We start from the raw sequence: 21852 nt of genomic DNA, 5'->3' as shown, positions 1-21852 counted from the left end.
CATAGATAATGGATATTCATAATTTACACATGGTGCTCCATCACCCATGCCATTGCGTATGCCTAAAATGCCATCCCCAAAATGCTTTATTTCATTTTTTTATTTAAAAAAATAGAATTACTTGTCTCCTTTAAGGAAAATTAAAATGTTACCAGAATTCTGAAATGGGTTTTAAGAGCTACTGAGGAGTCTAAAGAAAACTCTTGGAGATGACAAGGTACTGATTTTTAAAATACTTTGTAAGTTAATAGGTTTAATTAATAATCAGTATAAATATATTTTTTAATGTTGGTTTATTTTTGAGAGAATAAGAGAGAGCATGAGTTGAGGACACAGAGAGAGAGAGAGGGAGACACAGAATTGGAAGCAGGCTCCAGGCTCCGAGCTGTCAGCACACAGCCCAACGCAAGGCTTGAACCCACAAACTATGAGATCATGACCTGAGCCAAAGTCAGACACTTAACCGACTAAGCCACCCAGATACCCCAATTAGTAATTAGTTTAAAAGTACCTATATAAAAACATATTATCTCCAAGAACAGTCAAGTGGAGGTAAGATCAGCTGAAAGACAATGTAAACGTGAAATAAATATCACTGTAATTCACTGAAATTTAGGAGTGGTTTTCTATACACCATACACTAGACTTGTGGGTTAATTAAAATTTTACAAAATTAGATAAGAAAAAAGGTTAAAATTCAAATATATTTCTTTGTATAACACTAAAGGTTTACTTTTGGCCATTTTTTCCAAGTTCTTTATATGATGAGTGGTTTTTTAGTGTATCCTTTTGGAAATAATGTTATGAGACTCCGAGTGCTATTTAATCTTCTTTTTAGCAGGCTGCACCCTCCACCCCCATTGATGTGCAGCATAAGCTATACGTGTGTGCACACATTCAACTTCTGACACAACAGGTCTAAGTGGGCACCGACTCACTGCAGACACCTAGGTAAAAGCTGACTTCCTCCTCCTGCCCGCTGATCCCTTCCCCATAAAAGTAAGGCATTTGCTGTGTCACTGACTCTGAGGACAGTAATATCCCTGGTGTGACCCTCTGTTTTCGTAGAGAGGGGAAGCATGAGGCTCAGTCACACCCTTTGCTGCTGCAGAGTAAGGACAGAAGCTCGCAAAAAGGAGAGGCTGAAGGGCACCAACCGGGCCCAACTCCACCACCCTGCTCTGCCTTGTTGGTGTGGACAGGAGCATAAGCTTAGGTCACTGGGCCTCACTGGTGACTAGGGCACAGGGGGAGCACAATGTCATCCACCCCGTATTGTCCTACCTCATTCCGCCTCCTGATGCTAGGTAGGGGTGGACACTCAGACACGATGAGAACTCACTGACACCAGGGGTGGGAGACAGCGGAGTGCTGACTAGCCCCAGCTTTGCACTGCTTTCTCCTGTCTGCAAACGACAGGGCTGTCTACAGATAAAATTCCAAACAATCTACAAATAATAACAAATAATAATAATAATGAATGATAATAATAATAATAAATCCCAGAAGTAAAAAGTGAGTTGAGTGACATCTTGGATACAAGACAAATCACCACACAAAAATAAATCGCATTTCTGTAGACTAACAATGAACAAATGGAAACTGAAATTCAGACACGATGCCACTTAAAATCACTGTAGAGATTAAATATTTAGGATAAACTTAACAAAACAGGTACGGAATTTGTATGCTGAAAATTTTTAAATGCTGAGGAAAGAAATCAAAGAATGCTTAAACAAATGAAGAGATATACCCATACTACATTCATGGATTGGAAGTCCCAATATAGTGAAAGCATCAATTCTTGCCAAATTAATTTCTAGGTTTGATATAATTCCCCTCAAAACCCAAGCAAGTTTTCTTATAGATATGGATAAACTTTTCTAAAACTTATATAGAAAAGGAAAGGTCTTAAAATAGCTAAAACAATCTTTAAAATATTAAAATAGGAGGAGCACCTGGGTGGCTCAGTCGGTTAAGTGTCCAACTTCAGCCAGGTCACAATCTCGCGGTCCGTGAGTTCGAGCCCCGCGTCGGGCTCTGGGCTGATGGCTCAGAGCCTGGAGCCTGTTTCAGATTCTGTGTCTCCCTCTCTCTGCCCGCCCCCCCCGTTCATGCTCTGTCTCTCTGTCTCAAAAATAAATAAAAAACGTTAAAAAATAATAAAATAAAATAAAATATTAAAATAGGAGAAATTACTGTAACTGATGTTAAGGCCTATTAAATAGCTGTCAAGACAGTATGGTATTGGCAGGACAGACACACATATCAACAGAACAGAGCAGAGAATCCAGAAATAATCCCACATAAACATGCCCAATTGCTTTACGACAAAGGTATAAAAACAATTCAGTGGAGGCAGGATAGGCTTTTAAACAAATTGTGTTGGAGTAACTGGACTTTCATAGCTAAAATAAATTAATTTCAACCTACATCTTACACTTTATACAAAATCGCAAAATAAATCATAGAATTAAAAATGAAATGTAAAACTATAAAGCTAGAAATAAATAAGGAAAAAAAAGTTTGTGTATAGGACTATTCAAAGAGTTCTTCAACTTAACCCCCAAATTATTATCCATAAAAAAAAGAATAAACTGGGCCTTATCAAGACTAAAAATTTGTTCTGCAAATGACCTTATAAGAAGGTGGAGTGACAAGCTACAAACTGAGAAAAAAATATTTGCAAACCATAAATCCAAAGGACCAGTATCTACAATATATATACAAAAAAAAAACTTTTAAATTTTAACACTAAAAAAAATCCATTACAAAACAAACAACATAAAGACGTTTCACCAAAGAGGATATAAGCACATAAAAATATGCTCAACATTATCTTTATAAAAATACAAATTAAAATGAAACTGGTAAGTCACTACATACCCATCAGAATGGCACAGGGGGAAAAAAAGGCAGCAAAAACACCCAATACCAACACGGATGCTGAGAAAATGGATCACACATATACTGCTGGTGTGAATAGAGAATGGTATTGCCACTATGAAAGTTTGCCAATTTATTACTAAACTAAACATGCAATTCCATATGACCCAATCAACTGCATTCTTGGGCACTGATCGCAGAGAAATGAAAAGTCATGTTCACGTAAAAATCTGTACACATACAGTCACGGCAATTTTATTCATCACAGCTCCAAACTGCAAGCAACCTAGATGTTCTTCAATGGGCGAATGGTTAAACTGAGGGAAAGCCGTTCCATGGAACACTACTCAGCAATAAAAAGGAACAAACTGCTGACACATAACATACACCTCGAATGAATCTTTAGGAAACTATACAGAGTAAAAGAGCCAATCCCAACAGAATGCATAACACATGATTTCATTACTATAACTGTCTTGAAATGAGAAAGTATAGGTATGTGGCACAGATCAGTGGTTGCTGAGGGTTAAGAATGGGAAATGTAAGGAAGAAACTGAGGAAGACAAGTGGATGTGGCTACAAAAATGAGACATGACAGGTCATTGTAGTGATGGCACTCTTCTGTGTCTTGACTGTATAAATATCAATATGCTAATAACAATGGTATAGTATACCTTTGCAAGATGTTACCACTGAGGAGAACCGGGTAAAGGACACAGAGAAGCTCTCTGTATTATTTTGTATAACTACATGTCAATCTATAATTATCTCAAAATAAAAAATTTAAATCATCCCCATCTCTCCCCAACTCTCTTATTTCTTCACTTGTGATGCTCCACTTGGTTTTGGAGTAAACAATGATGTATCCCCTTACACCAGTTAGAATGGCTAAAATCAAAATGACAAGAAAAAACAAGTGTTGCCAAGGATATGGAGAAAAACGAACCCTCGTGCACTGTTGGTGAGAATGTAAACTGGTGCAGCCACTATGGAAAACAGTGCAGAAGTTCCTCAAAAAGTTAAAAATAGAAATACCATACAATGTAATAATTCCACTACTAGATATTTGCACAAAGAATATCAAAACATCAATTTGAAAAGATATATGCACCCCTATTGTTCACAGCACTGTTTACAATAGCCAAGATATGGAACTAACCTAAGTGTATATCAATAGACAAATGGATAAGGAAAATGTGGTATGTATATGTACACACACACACACACACACACACACACACACACACACACACACAGGAATATTATACAGCCATAAAAAAGGACAAGATTGTGCCATTTGAGACAACATGAATGGACCTAGAGAGTATTATGCTAAGTGAAATAAGTCAGACTGAGAAAGACAAATACCGTATTATTCTACTCATAAGTGGAATTCAAAAAATGAATAAAACAAAAAGCAGAATCAGACCTATACGTACAGAAAACAAACTGGTCATTACCAGAAGGAGTGTATTGGGCTAAATGGGTGAAGAAGAGAGGAGGTAACAGGCTTCCAGTTATGGAACGAATATGTCACAGGAATAAAAGACCCAGTATAAGGAATATAGTCAATGATAGTGATATAATGGGATAGATATGGTAGTTTTGCTTGTGGTGAACATAGTATAATCTATAACTTGTCAAATCACCATGTTGTATACCTGAAACTAATATAACACTGTGTCAATTATACTAAAAAAATGTTTTAATTAAAAATGTAGTTTATAATTAACTTTTTTAACTTTGTTTTCTGAATAATAAAAATTTATTTTGAGTCATTTTGAATTGCTTTTTTAATATCCATTGATCATTTTTCTAGTGACATTCACGAAACTGCCTAGTAACACTCACTAAAGTATATTTAAAAATTATCCTCATGCATTTTAATGTGAGAGTCTTCCTTGTTAATCTATTTCAAAATGCTACAGTCTATTAAATCCTTTAAATTTTTCCAAGTTAGTAACATTGTAATTTTAACAGATTTATTGAGAAATAATTTACATACATAACGTTCACCTGTTTAAATGAGTTCTGAGGTTGTGTGGTTGGTAATATATCTACAGTTGTCATAACCCAAATTCAGTACCATTTCATCAACCCCAAAGGAAAGTCTGTACCTATTCACTACCACTACCAACCATCCATCCCCTCCCCTCTGCTAGACTTAGGCAACCACTAATCTACTTCCTCATTTTGAGAAGATCTGCCCATTGTGGAGATTTCACACAAACGGAATCATGTAATATGTGGCCTTTTGTGACTAGCTTATTTCAGATAGAAATAGAAAAAGGCAGTCAGCTATCAATGATTTACTTTAGGTTAATTGTACTACCTGAGTCTGTGATGGCTCTTAATCAAAATCAGTAGGTGTATCTGTATTATTATCCCCATCTCTCCCCAACTCACTTATTTCCTCATTTGATTTTGGAGTAAACCATAGTCTTTCTATAAGACACCATTGCAGCAGATTCTCTCCATTGTAGTCTTAGATCTTATGTAAAATGAATCTCACAGCAGATTGTTTTTGGTAACCAAATGGACAGACCTGGTGCACTTTGGCTCATCAAACAAAATTCCCAACTCCTTCTACGGCCAACGCACCAGAGACACAGCTAGGACCTAAACTAAATATATGGAAGCACGAAACCTTCACCTCCCTCACCAATAAATAAATAAATAAATAAATAAATAAATAAATAAATAAATAAATAAATAAATAAAAATTAAATAAACTTCTAAAACAAAACAAAAACAAAAACACCCCACACATAATGCTACTGCAGTATCAACACCAAGAAATGGATTACAAAACTAGCTGAGATCAATCACTGGTAACTAATCTGTAAAGAACAAATAGGTTCACTTAATCTGAAACAGGACCTATAAATCACACTTTCTTGGCTAGAACTTCTATTACCTCTCTATATGGTTTTCAGACAAGGCAAGTCTAATAAGTCAGGTGGGAATATACTGTTTATTGTTGATGCTAATTATTACATATAAATATTACATATATATTAAATATATATTTTTTGCTGCCACTCTAAGATCTTTTATATCTTGTATTTTCTATTTAAGAAAACAAGACTCAAGTTATCATATATTGATTTAATTCCTAGTCACTTTATAAATTCTATTTATTTTTTTTTATTTTCAGTTGATACTCCTCGCATTTTAATGGACATGTCTATCACCTGTAGGCAATAATTTTGCCTTCTCCTTTCTGAAATTATAATTGTTTTAGAAAACATATTATAATGCTTTCCAAGAATGAGGACATCTTTGTTGTTCCACTTCATTGAATTCCATTGTTTATTAAGTAATTGTCTTGAGTTACATTATTTTAAAATATTTTTTCTGTTCCAAATTTTCAAAGAACTTTTAATAATAGTATTATTGGGCTGTTAACAATTTTTCTACTTTACCCTTCTGAAGTGATGTTATTTAATTAATAGATTTTCTAATGAACTATCTTTCAAATTTGGGGCATGAACCCTATTTAGTTGTTATGTATTATTCCTTTATTATACTTCTTGATTCATTTTGTACACATTTAACTTAGGATATCCTCACATACATTTATCAGTAAGGCTGAACTACAACTGTTCTTCTGGAGAATAAACACCATGGGACACAGGACATGGCGTAACTACGAAAATCCTCAGGAGCAACATGTCACTTTTATTAGAATATGTAGAGGAAAGGGAAATGAGAAATTTAACTGTCTAATTAAAATACTGTCTTAGTCTGCTTGGACTGCTATAGCAAAATGCCACAACTTGGCTAGCTTATAAACAACAGAAATTAATTTCTCATAGTTCTGGAGGCTGGGTAGTCCAAGATCAAGGCACCAGCATAGCCACCTGATGAGGGCTCTCTTCGTGGTTTATAGCTAAGCGCCTTCTTGCTGTGTCCTCACAAGGTGAAAGGCACTAGGGTTCTCTCTCTAGAGCCACTTTTATAAGAGCATTCCTAAAGGCTCCACCTCCCCCAGGCTCCACCTACTAATATCATTGCATAAGGCCTTAAGATTTCAACATTTTAACGGGGAGGGGGGGTCACAAACATTCAAACCACAGCAAATATTTTTAAACAAATGTGGAAAAATTATGAAATAAAAATATTATTCTTACATTTACATTATAAAACATGAATATGGTAAACAAAAAGAGAATTCTTTTAGAATAGATCCTCTGAGGTCTGCAGGCATTCTTGCCCATACTGGGAACGTAACAGAGGATAATGCAAGAAGCATTAAATCATAGTTCTATATTCTGTACATTTTCAGGTTTCAGTATCATTAAGTCTGCGCACAAGTTTCCAATTCCATAATCTGGAACATTTTATATAGCACTGAAAATGTCTGCTTCATGGACATTTCAGAGAAAGTGCTGATAAATCCAAATAGAAACACAGGTGTTGGAAAGAGATTAGCCTTCTAAAAAAATTTATTATTATTGATTACCATTATTTTCTACTTTTTCTTTGGTCAATATTGAGTCAAATCTGCTTCTTGGGTAATTCATAATTTCTTAGGCTATATTTCTTGAGTCAATTTGTCTTAAATAATCATCCAGTTCATGCGGAGCTTCAAATTTATTTATCCAAAACTACATAATAGTCTCAAAACTTTTATCCAATATGTGTTTGTATTGTATTCACTATATCTTATTTTGACATGTATTTTCTTCACATTTTCATTGCACTTCTCAGTGTCATCTTCCTATGTGAGTGCTCATATTTTTTCCCCATAGAAATCCATTCATATACATGATATCAATTCTGTTTTACTATTTTCAGTCTTTGATTTCTATTTTTGTCTTCATATTTTCTTTCTCTCATTTTTCTCAATTTTTCTTTCTTGCATACCTTATTTTTCCCTGACTTGATTATCGAGATATAATTGACTTGGAATATTGTGCAAATATATGTGTGTGTGTGTGTGTGTGTGTGTATTGATAAATAATTACCAACATAAAGTTGGTTAACACATCCTTCACATCACACACATACATTTTTTGTTATTGTTATGGTGAGAATATTTAAAATCTAGTCTCAGAGAAACTTCCAATTATATAACACAGTATTATTAACTAGAGTTACCATATTAGATCCCCAGGACTTATTCCTCTTATAACTGGAAGTTTGTGCCCTTTGATCAACATCTCTTTTTCCCCACCACCCAGCCCCTAGGAACTACCAATCTTCTGTTTCTATGACTTCAGCTTTTTTATATTCCACATATAAGTGAGATCATACAGTATTTGTCTTTCTCTGACATTTTTCACTCAGCATAATGTCCTCAAAGTTTGTTCACATTGTCACAAATGGCAGATTTTCTTTTTAGGGCAGAATAATATTCACTGTATATATTGACCACAACTCTTTACCTATTTATTCATCTGTTGATGGACACATAGGTGGTATCCATGTATTTATTGGCTAATGTGAATAATGCTGCAATAAAGATCAGAGTATATCTACGTTTATGAGATCATAAATTCATTTCCTTTGGATATATACTCAGAAGTGGGATTGCTGGATCATATGGTAGTTCTATTTTCATTTTGTGAGGAACTTCTACACTGCTTTCCATAATACCTATACCGACTAACATTTTCATAACAGTGCATAAAGGTCCCCTATACATCCATTCCAGCCTTCTAACAGATGTAAGTTAGTATCTCAGCATGGTTTTGATTTGCATTTCCCTAATGATTACTGATGCTGAGCACCTTTTCATGTACCTGTTGCCCATCTGTGTGACTTCTCTGGAAAAGTGGCTTTTCAGATCTTCGGCCCATTCTTTAACTGCATTCTTTGGGTTGGGGGATGGGGTTTTGGATGTTTGTGTTTTTGTTTTCTTGCTATTAAGTTATACAAGTTCTCTGTATATTTTAGATATTAACCACTTAGCAAATATATGATTTACAAATATTTTCTTCCATTCTGTAGGTTGTCTTTTTTCTTTCTTTTTTTTTTGATGATTTCCGTAACTGTGCAGAAGCTTATTTTGATGTTGTCTACTTGTTTATTTTTGCATTGGATGCCTTTGCTTTTGGTGTCAAATCTAAAAACTCTTTGCCAAGAATGATGTCAAGGAGCTTAAGACCTATATTTTCTTCTAGAAGTTTTATAGTCTCAGGTCTTACATTCAGGTATTTAATCCATTTTGAGTTAATTTTTGGTGGGGGGTGTAACATAGTGCTGCAGTTTTATTCTTCTGCATGTGGCAGTCCGATTTTCCCAAAACCATTTATTGAAGAAACTATCCTTTCCACATTGTACATTCTTGCCTCCTTTGTTGTAAATTAGTTAAACATATAAGTGTGGGTTTATTGCTGGGCTCTCTATTCTGTTTCATGTATGTCAACACCATAATTTTTTGATTACTAGAGTTTTGTATTATAGTTTAAAATCAGGAAGTGTGATGTTCTTTCTCAAGATTACTTGGTTCTTTATTCTTTCTTAAGATTACTTTGGCTATTCAGAGTCTTTCATGGTTCCAAACAAGCTTTAGGACTCTTTGTTCTACTCTGTGAAAAATGCCATTGTAATTTTCATAGAGATTGCACTGAATCTGTAGACTGTTTTGAATAGTGTGAACATTTTAACATTAACAGTATGGACAATTAATTCTTCCAATCCATGAACATAGACTATCTTTCCATTTATTTGTGTCCTCTTCAATTTCTTTCAATGTCTTATGATTTTCAGCGCACAGGTCTTTCACCTCATTGATCAAATTAATTCCTAGATATTTTATTCTTTTTGATGCAAATGTAAATGAGATTTTTTTTAATTTCCCTTTCTGAAAGCTTCTTTTTTTAATGTTTATTTGAGAGAGACAGAATGTGACCAGGGACAGGGGAGGGGCGGAGAGAGAGGGAGACCTAGAACTCAAAGCGAGCTGCAAGTTCCACACTGTCAGCACACAGCCCGACTGAGGGCTCACACTCACATACTGTGAGATCATGACCTGAGCCGAAGTCGGACACTTAACCGACTGAGCCACCCAGGTGTGCCAGAAAGTTTCTTATTAGTTGTACAGAAATGCAACAGAATTTCATATATGGATTTCATATCCTGCAACTTTACTGAATTTATCGGTTAACAAATTTTGGGTGGAGTGTTTTGTGGTTTCTATATATAGCATTATGTTATCTGCAGATAATGACATTTTATTTCTTCCTTTCCAATTTAGATGCCTTTTATTTATTTTCCTGCCTAGTTGATCTGGCTAGGACTTTTAATACTTGTTGAATAAAAGTGGTGAAAGTAGATTTTTTTCAGGTATCTCCATTAATTCAATAAGTGTTAATTAGTACATCTCCACATTAACTGCACATAGTTTCTGTGGGTGCCTGAGTGGCTCAGTTAGTTGAATGTCCCACTCTTGATTTCAGCGTGGGTCATGATCCCAGGGTCACGGGATCAAGCCCCACGTCAGGCTACATGCTAAGCATGGAGCCTGCTTAAGGTTCTCTCTTTCTCTCTCTTCCTCTGCCCCTCTTCCTTGCTCACACTCTCACTCTCTCTAAAATAAAAAATTAAAAATTAATAAAAAATAAAGAAGAAAACACTGTCTATATTAAGCATTATACACATACATCATTTTACCATGCTTCACTTTTTATTATGTTTCACAGATACTACGCTTTTTATAAATTAAAGGTTTGTGGCAACCCCACATTGGGCAAGACTCCTGCCCATTTTTCCAACAGTTTTTGCACATTTTTTGTCTCTGTGTAACATTTTGATAATTCTCACAATATTTCAAATTTTTATTATTACTGTATTTGTTATGGTGATATCTTATTAGTGATTTCTTACGTTTACTGTAATTATTTTGGAGTACTATTAACCATGCCCATATCACATGACACATTTGATAAAGGTGGGTGTTCTGTTCCACCAACTGACCATTCCTCTATCTCTCTCCCTCTCCTTGGGCAGCCTCCCTATTCCTTGAGATACACAACCCTGAAATTAGGCCAATGAATAACTGTACAACAGCCTCTAAGTGTTCAAATAAAAGGAAAAGTCAGCATCTCTCACTTTCAATCAAAAGCTAGAAATGACTAACCTTAGTGAGGAAGGTATGTCCAAAGCCAAGACAGGCCCAAAGCCAGGCCTCTTGCAGCCAAACAGCCAAGTTGTGAAGGCAAAGGAAAAGTTCTTGAAGGTCATTACAAGTGTTACTCCAGTGAACACATAAATGACACGTAAGAGAGCATACGTGAAGAAAGTTTTAGTAGTCTAGATAAGAAGATCAAACCAGCCGCAAGATTCCCTTAAAGCAGAGCCTAATCCAGAGCAATCCTAATCCTAACTCTCTTCAATTCTGTGAAGCCGAGAGAGGTGAGGAAGCTGCAGGAGCAGAGTCTGAAGCATGAGGTTTAAGGAAAGAAGCTGTCGGCATGACACAGAAGTGCGAGGTGCAGCAGCAGGCAGTGATGCGAAAGCGGCACCAAGTTATACAGAGGCCCAGGCTAAGACCATCAACGAAGACGGCTACACCAGAGATTGCGGTGCAGATCAAACAGCCTTACACTGAAAGAAGATGCCATTTAGGGCTTTCACAGCTAGAGAGGAGGTGCCAGTGCCAGGCTCAGAGCTCCAAAGGGCAGGCTGACTTTCCACTTAGGGGCTAATATGGCTGGTGACTTTAAGCTGAAGCAAATTCTCATTTACTATTCTGAAAATTCTAGGGCCCTTCACAACTGTGTTCAATCTATTCCACCTGTGCTCTAGAAATGGCACAACAAAGCCTGGATGACAGCACATTTGTATGTCACAGGGTTTACGGAATTTTTTTTTAACCCCACTGTTGAGACCTACTGCTCAGAAAAAGATTCCCCCGAAAACATTACTGCCCCTTGGCAATGTCCCTGGTCACCCAAGAGCCCTGATGGAGATGTACAATGAGATTAATGTTGTTTTCATGCCAGCTAAAACAACATCCATTCTGCAGCCATGAACCAAGGGGCAATTTCAACTTGTAAGTCTTATTACTTTATTTTTTTTACATGTTTTGCATATATTTTAATCACATTTGCATGTTATTTTAATCAAAATAAGAATATTTCATTTTACTTACAGTTTTCTAACAATTCTTTTTGTTTCTGAGATGTTGACTTTTATCATTTTTAATGCATTTATTGATATGATCATAACATTTTTTTCTTTAAACACATTTTTTTAATTTTAAAAAATTGTTTTACAGTATTAAGGAATTACTCATTTTTATTTTTATTATTTTAAAAATACATGTCCTAAGGCTCTAGCTGCCATAGATAATGATTCCTCTGAAAATCTGGGCAAAGTAAATGGGAAACCTCTGGAAAGGATTCACCATTCTAGATGCCATTAAGAGCACTTGTAATTCATGGGAAGAGGTCAAAATATCAGCATTAATAGGAGTTTGGAAGAAACTGATTCCAATCCTCATGGATGACTTTGAAGGAGGGGTTCAAGACTTCAGTGGAGGGAGTAAATGCAGATGTGGTGGGAAGAGCAAGAGAACTAGAACTAGAAGTAGAGCCTGAAGGCAAGACTGAACTGTTGCAATATCACGACAAAACTTTTACAGATGAGGAGATGCTTTTTGTGGATGAGCAAAGCAAGTGGTTTCTTGAGATGGAATCTACTCCTGGTGAGATGCTGTCAAGACTGGTGAAATGACTACCAAGGATTCAGAATATTACATAAAGTTAGTTGATAAAGCAGCAACAGGGTTTGAAAGAACTGGCTTCCATTTTGAAAGAAGTTCTACTGGGGGTAAAATGCTATCTCACAGCATTGCATCCTACAGAGAAATCATTGTGACAGAGTCAACTGATGTGGCAAACTTCCTTGGCTTACTTTTTTTAATTGTCATAGCTGCCCCAGCCTTCAGCAGCCATCAACAGCAGCCTCATCAGCAGCCTGATTAGTCAGCGGCCATCAACACTGAGACAAGACCCTACACCAGCAAAAAATATTACAACTCACTGAAAGCTCAGATAACACCTAGCATTTTTTCGCAATAAAGTATTGCTTAATTAAGGTACACATATTTTTTAGACATAGTGCTGCTGTACACTTAAAAGACCACATACTTTTTATAGGCACTAGGAACCCAAAACATTCGTTTGATTCACGTTACTGTGATAGTCACGTGATTGCAGCAGTCTGAAGATTGCACTGTCTCCAACTCACACCTGTACTTCCTCAAAAAGAATTCACCCATCCATTTTAGATAATTTATTAAGCAACTTCCTCAAAAACATTGCGTGGCTTCCACTACACAGAGATTAGGAAGGTAGAAAAGCAAACCCACGGGGCACCTGGGTGGCTCAGTCGGTTAAGCGTCCGACTTCGGCTCAGGTCACGATCTCACAGTTTGTGGGTCCTAGCCCGGCGTCCAGCTCTGTGCTGACAGCTCAGAGCCTGGAGCCTGTTTCGGATTCTGTGTCTCCCTCTCTCTCTGCCCCCCCCCCCCACTCGCACTCTGTGTCTCTCTCAAAAACTAAATAATAAACATTAAAAAAAAACTAAAAAAAAAAAAAAACCTGCCGCACACCCAAAAGAGCATAATACAATTTCAACACGCTTTGTGATAACTTAAGTCTCACATATAAAGAAGCATAGCAGTTTGTAAACATGCAATACACATATTCATACAGTGTAGTTTACAGTCTTAACAGAAGGAAGAATTATATTCACATAATGTAGGGTACTTAAACAAATATGTCTTTGTTTTGGTGCGTTACCCTTCCAACATTTCTTCCTGTGGTTAAACTTCTCTCTGCTACAAAATGCTACCACATTTTTGAAAAATTTTATCATTTTTAATCAAATAATATCTTTTTATTCTACAGAGGCTCCCTCTGAGATGTTATTCAAAGGACTGGAAGTTAAGAAAATTATGAGAACATTTGATTACTAGTAAATTTTAACCACTGAGATCTTCACCCTTGATTATGACAAGAAACAGTATTTTATCAAGTTACTCAACAAGTGTTGCCAAATTTCACGGCAACATAAGTCTACTAGAATTTATTAAGTAACTTCAGTGTTCTTCACCTCTTAAAAACAAAGGACTCTAGGGGTACCTGGGTGGCTCAGTCAGGTAAGCACCAGACTTCGGCTCAGGTCATGATCTCATGGTTCGTGGGTTTAAGCCCTGCATCAGGCTCTGTGCTGACGGCTCAGAGCCTAGCGTCTGCTTTGGATTCTGTGTCTCCCTCCCTTTCTGCCCTTCCCCTGCTCGCACTCGGTCTCTCCCTCTTAAAAATAAACATTAAAAAAAATTTCTTTAAAACAAATCACTCTCTGAAGGAGATTCTAATTATGACTTTCTGAGAGACAAAATTTGTAATAGCAATAGTGAAATAGTAGTTTGAGACTATTTCAGAAAGTATCCTTAGCATGTTATTACTTCTTGAATTATAAAACGGATGTAAGTTAAAAATAACAGTATTTTTAAGCTGTAGTCAAGACAGTATGGATTTGGCACACAGACACCTAGATCAATGGAACAGAATAAAAAATCCAGAAATGGACCCACAACTATATGATCTAGTCATCTTCAACAAAGCAGGAAATATCCAATAGAAAAAAGACAGTCTCTTCAACAAATGGTGTTAGTAAAAGTGGATGGTGACAGGCAGAAGAATCAAACTGGACCACTTTCTTACATCAGATACAAAAATATATTCAAAATGGATGAAAGACATAAACTGAAACAAGAAACCATCAAAATCCTAAAGAAGCATCAAAATCCTAGTCCTTGGCACAGAAATTTCTTACTAGACATGTCACAAACCTGATTACTGGGACCTCATTAAGATAAAAAGCTTCTTCACAGTGAAGGAAACAATCAACAAAACTAAATGGCAGCCTATGGAATGGGAGAAGATATCTGCAAATGACGTATCTGATCTGATCATACAGATCCAAAATCTATAAAGAATTTATCGAACTCAACACCCAAAAAACAAACAACCCAGTTAAGAAATGGGCAGAAGACATGAATAGACACTTTTCTTTTTTTTAATATTCATGTTTATTTTTGAGAGAGAGAACATGAGCAGGGGAGGGGCAGAAAAAGGGAGACAAAGGATCCAAAGTGGGCTCTGCGCACTGACAGTACCAGCCCAACGTGGGACTCAAATTCACGAACCGCAAGATCAAGACCTGAGGCGAAATCAGGAACTCAACCAACTGAGCTACCCAGGTGCCCCAAAAGACACTTTTCCAAAGAAGACATCCAGATGGCTAACAGACACAGGAAAATATGCTCCACATCACTCATCATCAGGGAACTACAAACCAAAACCACAATGAGATACCATCTCACACCTGTCAGAATGGCTAAAATTAACAACACAGGAAACAACAGATGTTGGCGAGGAGGCAGAGAAAGGGGAACCTTCTTGCACTGCTGGTGGGAATGTAAACTGATGCAGCCACTCTGGATAACAGTATGGACGTGTCTCAAAAAACTAAAAATAGGGGAATACCCTACAAGCTGACAATTGCACTATTAGGTATTTACCCAAAGGATACAAAAATATAGATTTGAAGGGGTACATGCATCCCAATGTTTACAGCAGCATTATCAACAATAGCCAAACTATGGAGAGAGCCTAAATGTCCACTGACTAACGAATGGATAAAGAATATGTGGGGTGTGTGTGTGTGTGTGTGTGTGCACGCATGTGCACGCACACACATATAAATGCAATGCAGTATTACTCATCCATCAAAAAGAATGAAATCTTGCCATTTGTAATGATGTGGATGGAGCCAAAATATTTTATTTAGCATAAATAAATAACAGTTAAATCAATCAGAGAAAGATAAATACCATATGACTTCACTCATATGTGGAATTTAAGAAACAAAACAGATGAACATATGGGAAGGGTCAGGGGAAGAGAAGAAAGGGAAACAAACCCTAAGAGACTCTTAACCATAGAGAACAAAATGAGGGTTGCTGGAGGGGAGACGCGTGAAGGGATGGGTTAGATGGGTGCTGGGTATTAAGGAGGGCACCTGTGATGAGCACTGGGTGTTGAATCAGTGAATTCCACTCCTGAAACCAATATAGCACTGTACATTAACTAACTAAAATTTAAATAAAAACAAATACAGTAACAACTACACCTTAACCAGCTGCGGTCAGGGACTTGGTAGATACTGAAGCTCTATTTTCCTACAGAATTAGCACCACACTATACAGCCAAATATCCAAGGTGGTAGAACGGAGATGGACATGTGGAGGAGACACTTTTCCATTCCTAAAACAAGGACAGCAATTTGCATGTACCAAAGACTCGAGAAAGGTTGGCTGAATGAATCCAAGGGAAGTAGCCAAATGTAGTAAAGAGGTAAATGCTGGCTACTTCTAATCCTTTTTAGCCTAGCAATTTCCATCACCACCAACTCCCACAAGTGCTCTTAGATAAATACCGCTGACCGTAAAAATAAAGAGGTGGAGAGGAGTGAAAGGAGCAAGATAATAAGAGGAGTTTTTAGTTTCCTTCTTACAATATACATACAGAAAATGCGGAAATGAAAGAAAATGGACTAATCTTACAAAACAACATATTGAATTGGTATTTAAAATGTGATTCAAATCAAAATATGGGACCAGAAACTACCTCTGAAGACTATCCATCCCAAGATCGGGGTGGTGCTCCTGGGACCTTTAACTTTTCAATCGTACAGCTGAAGCATAAAGTTGTTTGTTGTACACAACAAATATTTGGAGTAAGTCTGTTAGTGTTTCCCTACGAAGAAATCTTTGTAAACTTGTTTTGTTATTTAGTGTGGAACCCCTACTTGAACAATTCTGAACTGTACAAACTCATGGAGCTTCTGCTCTTAGCGGGTTTCTTACTTTTGTGTGGATCTCATATACTGCACTGTCCTGTAAGTAAAGATTAAATCCCACACTTTTCTTTAAAAAATAAAAATAAAATTAAGAAATAAAATGTAATTTAAGAAATTCTAGTGACTATCTATTGACAATTCACTGTCAAATGTATACTGCTTTGCCATTCATAAACAACCTCACAGAATCCTCACAATAACCATATGAGGTATTCATCTCGTTTTACAGAGGATGAACGGAAACTCAGAGAGGTCAAGTGATTCGCTCAAGATCAAAAAATCAACAAATGACAGGGCCCGAATTCAAATCTACGTTGCTGGCTAACATTCTAATATTCTCTTCATTATGTCACAGCAACGGTATATCGGTTACTTAGATTCCATTTAGATAAACTAAGAAAATCAGAATTTGGAGGAAAAAAAGACAGGACTTTCAGCCAGAATTAGGAAGCAAAGTGTTGTCCCAAACTTGTTAGGATTTAAAATCATCTTGCTAGCTCTTGGTAGACTAAAGGGCAGGCATTCCACGTTGGTCACCCTTGTATTTACTACAGAAAGTATTCAGCACAGTACTCTGCACATAGCAGATCCACCAAAAATGTTTACAAAATTGGATCAGCTGACATGTAAGTGTTAGCTTGGGCACACGAACACGTCCTATTCACGTCGTTCTAGAGCACAGTCTAACAAATCGGCCTTACAGCCATCTGACTCCTGGCAGAAGTGTAATGCTACAACATAGTGTTGACTATGGACTGGGCCCAGATTATAAAATTAGCCATCAACTGAGGGGCGCCTGGGTGGCTCAGTCGGTTGAGCGTCCGACTTCGGCTCAGGTCACGATCTCGCGGTCCGTGAGTTCGAGCCCCGCGTCAGGCTCTGGGCTGATGGCTCAGAGCCTGGAGCCCACTTCCGATTCTTTGTCTCCCTCTCTCTCTGCCCCTCCCCCGTTCATGCTCTGTCTTTCTCTGTCTCAAAAATAAACATAAACATTAAAAAAATTTAAAAAAAAAATTAGCCATCAACTGAAAGAAAATAAACTGCAAAAGATTTGAGTCTTGTCAAAATATAAACAAATTACATCCAGGAGAGAAGACAACACTACAGGTATGTTTTTACTGTCTGAGAACAGTAGCCACATTTTTAATTTATCAATCTTATTCACCGTTCTTTTTGTTTTCACAGACTATATGAATGCAACCTCCTTTGAACCAGCTTTTTCACCTTGCTGATTCTCTCACTAATTATTTAAACACACTTTCAGCATATTCGTAAGAAAACTTTGTCTAGACACTTTGAAAATCACGCATTGCTACCTTTTAGTAAAAGAGTTTACCCTCTTATTTGATGCTTTTTAATTTTTGATCCTTTTTGTGGTATGTACACTTTAGTACTCCTATCTTTTGGTAAAGACTCCGTTTGTCTTACGGTTCTCTTTTTTCACAGCAACAGAAAACGTACTTATTGGGAAGATGTAGGTCATCTCACAGAACTGACGGGAAGATGGAGGAAGAAGCATAAGCAAAGTGGCAGCGGAAAACACAGCTGAGAACCTGCTACCGACACAGCCTCCTTAACATGTGACATGCGCCTGCTGGCACTAATGCTGGCGCCCCATGGACTGTCACTGCCGGCAGGCACCGCTGCTCGGCCCACAAGTACCATCTTGGAGCTAGAATGCGGCCACGTGCCACAGTACGTGAGTCCCACATTCTGCCAACATTCATGCATCACTCCTTCCAGCATTCTAGGCAGAGCATCCACTTGGACAAGCCTATGGCATTAAAAGAAAGGCACACCTACTTAAAATTTAAAGAACGTTTGGGTTCAATACTTTAATTTCAGATAGCCAATACATAAAGATGAATTTATTATAAGTTTCCTACAATTATTATCCAAATTTGCACAGAGTTGTACGTGACTAGAAAGGAATCAAACCCTACATATCTACTAATGTAAGCTCTTACCCGGGCCAAGTCCATCATGGCCTATGACAATCTTATATAGATCCCCAAGGTGCACAGCTTCTAGGGAGAAGGTGTCAGTCTGTAACAAATCAAAAAAGGATAACTATATCTGGACTATGAGTCTGATTTGTTACAAGATTATAAATTAAGATACACTAAAAATTGTGAAAAGAATCAGGTGCAGTTAGTAAACACACAAATCTAATTTAACTATTTAAAGATAAAACAATATTAACTTGTAGAACCTATCCCCCACACGTCTTTTTGTTGCCAATATTTCATTAGGAAAACACAAATTTGGGGACTCTCTACAAATACAGGTTTCAAATAATAATAATATAAAAGTAATAATTATAAAATATACTAAAAGTTGTCATTCCTTTGAATACAACCAACTCTTACCTGTCCCAGGATGGAATTTTTTAACAATGTTTATGGACCATTGACAAACATAATGTTTCTACAGTGATTTTAGGATATTGATACAAATATTATTGGAAATCTATAACATGTATCTGAAGTCCCAATGGGCTGCTACAATAAAAATTATTCATGTTTGTGCTCTAAAGGTTTACATTTTCAGAACATGGATACAAGTAAGGAGTACAGAGTTCTTTTGATAAAATCTAAGATAATTATATATAGGTTAAAATGCAAGAAAAATATATGATGCAGCATATCAGTTGAAAATAACCCAGAAACAAAAAAAATAATGTTTTCATTAGATAGTAACTTATACATACTGAAATATTTTCACACTAAAATTTTACTTTATCCTTAGAAGTCATTCTCTGAGAAAGTTGTTATCTAACAGTAAACCTCATTTAACATCATAAAAGTAGATTTAAAAATCAGACAATAGGAAATGATTTCACCAAGATGAGGGACTAGAGAAAACCAAACCCTCCCTCCCCAATGGAGATACCATTTTAACAATAACATATGGGCTAGAATACTTCTGTGCAAATTCTGGACACCAGATGGGAAGCTTCAGTACCCACTCCAATGCATAATAAAAAAGGGACTCTATCAAAAGAGGTAGGGAAGTTTGTGACTTCTTGCATGCTCATAGCCTTCCCCTTACTTGGCATAGTGCATTATAACAGGGCGGAAACCTTCATACCCTGTATCCTGTTGGGACAGAAACAAAAGAGTAAACAAAGCGTACAAAACTCTGGCTTCCCTGAGGGCTGCCCAAAGAACCGATTCTCTCTCACTTAACTCAAGTACTAATGGCAGCAGACTTTGGAAGTCAATGAGAACAGAGAAGAGTACTGTGGCATGTCAGAGCTACAAAGGTTGTGAAGTATAGCAGGATGGAGTGCAAGAGAACATGAGCACAGGAGGAGAAAAAGGAGCAAGCAGCCTAGGAAAATTAAGAGTTAAAAACATGTAAACAAGCCCAAAACAGATACAGTCCAAAGAAGCATGAGAGTCCCTGGAAATTCAGCCAGGCTCATGGGTGAGGGTCTTCCCTTCACAATGCAGTCCATTAAGACTAGGCAAGATAGTTTTTCAAATGCCAAATCTCAAGAAAAGGTCACAGGGCATGTAAAGAGGGAAACATAGCCCAGTCAAAAGAACAAAACAAACTCCAAAAACCAAACAAAGAAATAAAGATCTCTGAAAGTTTTTTTATTTCAAGTTTTTATTTAAATTCTAGTTAGTTAACAAATTTTACATACGAGTAAAATCATATGATATTTGTCTTTCTCTGAAAGACTTGTTTCACTTAGCATAATATATTGACAACTCCATCCACGTCATTACAAATGGCAAGATTTCATTCTTTTTGATGGCTGAATGATACTCCATCATATACACATGTCCATCAGTTGATGGATATTTGGTCTCTCTCCATAGTCTGGCTATTGTTGATAATGCTTCCATAAACATTGGGGTGTATATACCCCTTCAGATAAGTACTTTTGTATCCTTTTGGTAAATACCTAATAGTACAATTGCGGAGTCTCAGAGTACTTCCATTTTTAAAATTTTCAGAAACCTCCATACTGTTTTCCAGAGTGGCTGCATCAGGTTGCATTCCTACCAACAGTGCAAGACGGTTCCCCTTTCACCACATTCTTGCCAACATCTGTTGCTGTGTTGTTAACTGTAGTCATTCTGACAAGTGTGAGGTAGTATCTCATCGTGGTTTTGATTTGTATTTCCCTGATGACGAGCAATGTTGAGCATCTTTGCATGTGTCTATTACCATCTGGATGTCTTCTTTGGAAAAGCATCTGTTTATGTCTTCTGCCTATTTCTTACCTGTATTATTTGTTTTTTGGGTGTCGAGTTTGGTAACTTGTTTACAGATGATGCATACTAACCCTTTATCAGATATGTATTTTGCAAATACCTTCTCCCATTCCGTAGGCTGCCTTTTAGTTTTATTGATTGTTCCCTTCACTGTGTAGAAGCTTTTTACCTTGATGAAGTTCCAATAGTTTGCGTTTGCTTTTGTTTCCCTTGCCTTCGGCAGCATGTCTAATAAGAAGTTGCTCTGGCCGAGGTCAACTGCTGCCTGGATTTTGATAGTTTCCTGTCTCACATTTACGTCTTTGATCAATTTTGAATATATTTTTGTGTATGGTGTAAGAAAGTGGTCCAGTTTCATTATTCTGCATGTTGCTTTCCAGTTCTCCCGGTACCATTGGTTGAAGAGACTGTCTTTCTTCCATCGGATATTCCTTTCTGGTTTGTTGAAGATTAGTTGACCATATAGTTGTGGATCCATTTCTGGGATTTCTATTCTTGCTATTTGCAAATCTTGCCATTTGCAGCAACGTGGATGGAGGTATAGTATATTATACCAAGCAAAACGAGTCAGTCAAAGAAAGACAAATATCATATGATCTCACTCATACACAGAATTAAGAAACAAAACAGATAACTATAGGGGAAGAAAAAAAGAGAGAGAGGAAGGCAAACCATAAGAGACTCTTAACTATAGAGAACAAACAGTGTTGAAGGGAGATTGGTGGGGGGAATGGGCTAAATGGAGGATGAGAATTAAGGAGGGCACTTGCTGTGATGAGCACCAATGAATCACTACATTCTACTCCTAAAACTAAAAAGAAAAAAAAATTACTTTATGATTCCAATTATTTGAGAT

At 36.9% G+C, this 21852-nt stretch overlaps 1 protein-coding gene across 1 annotated transcript in view; it reads right to left on the bottom strand.

Moving 5' to 3' along the window:
- Positions 1-21852, bottom strand: part of RP1 (RP1 axonemal microtubule associated) — a 261683-nt gene that overhangs the window by 162223 nt on the left and 77608 nt on the right. Inside the window, 1 exon segment of the mRNA XM_045049704.1 lies at positions 18735-18813. Within this exon segment, the coding sequence (XP_044905639.1) occupies positions 18735-18813 (79 nt within the window).

This window comes from Felis catus, chromosome F2, assembly GCF_018350175.1.
Source record: "Felis catus isolate Fca126 chromosome F2, F.catus_Fca126_mat1.0, whole genome shotgun sequence".
In the NCBI taxonomy this organism is placed as follows: domain Eukaryota; kingdom Metazoa; phylum Chordata; class Mammalia; order Carnivora; family Felidae; genus Felis; species Felis catus.
Note: the sequence above shows the minus strand (reverse complement) of the source record. Positions and strands in the feature narration are given on the sequence as shown.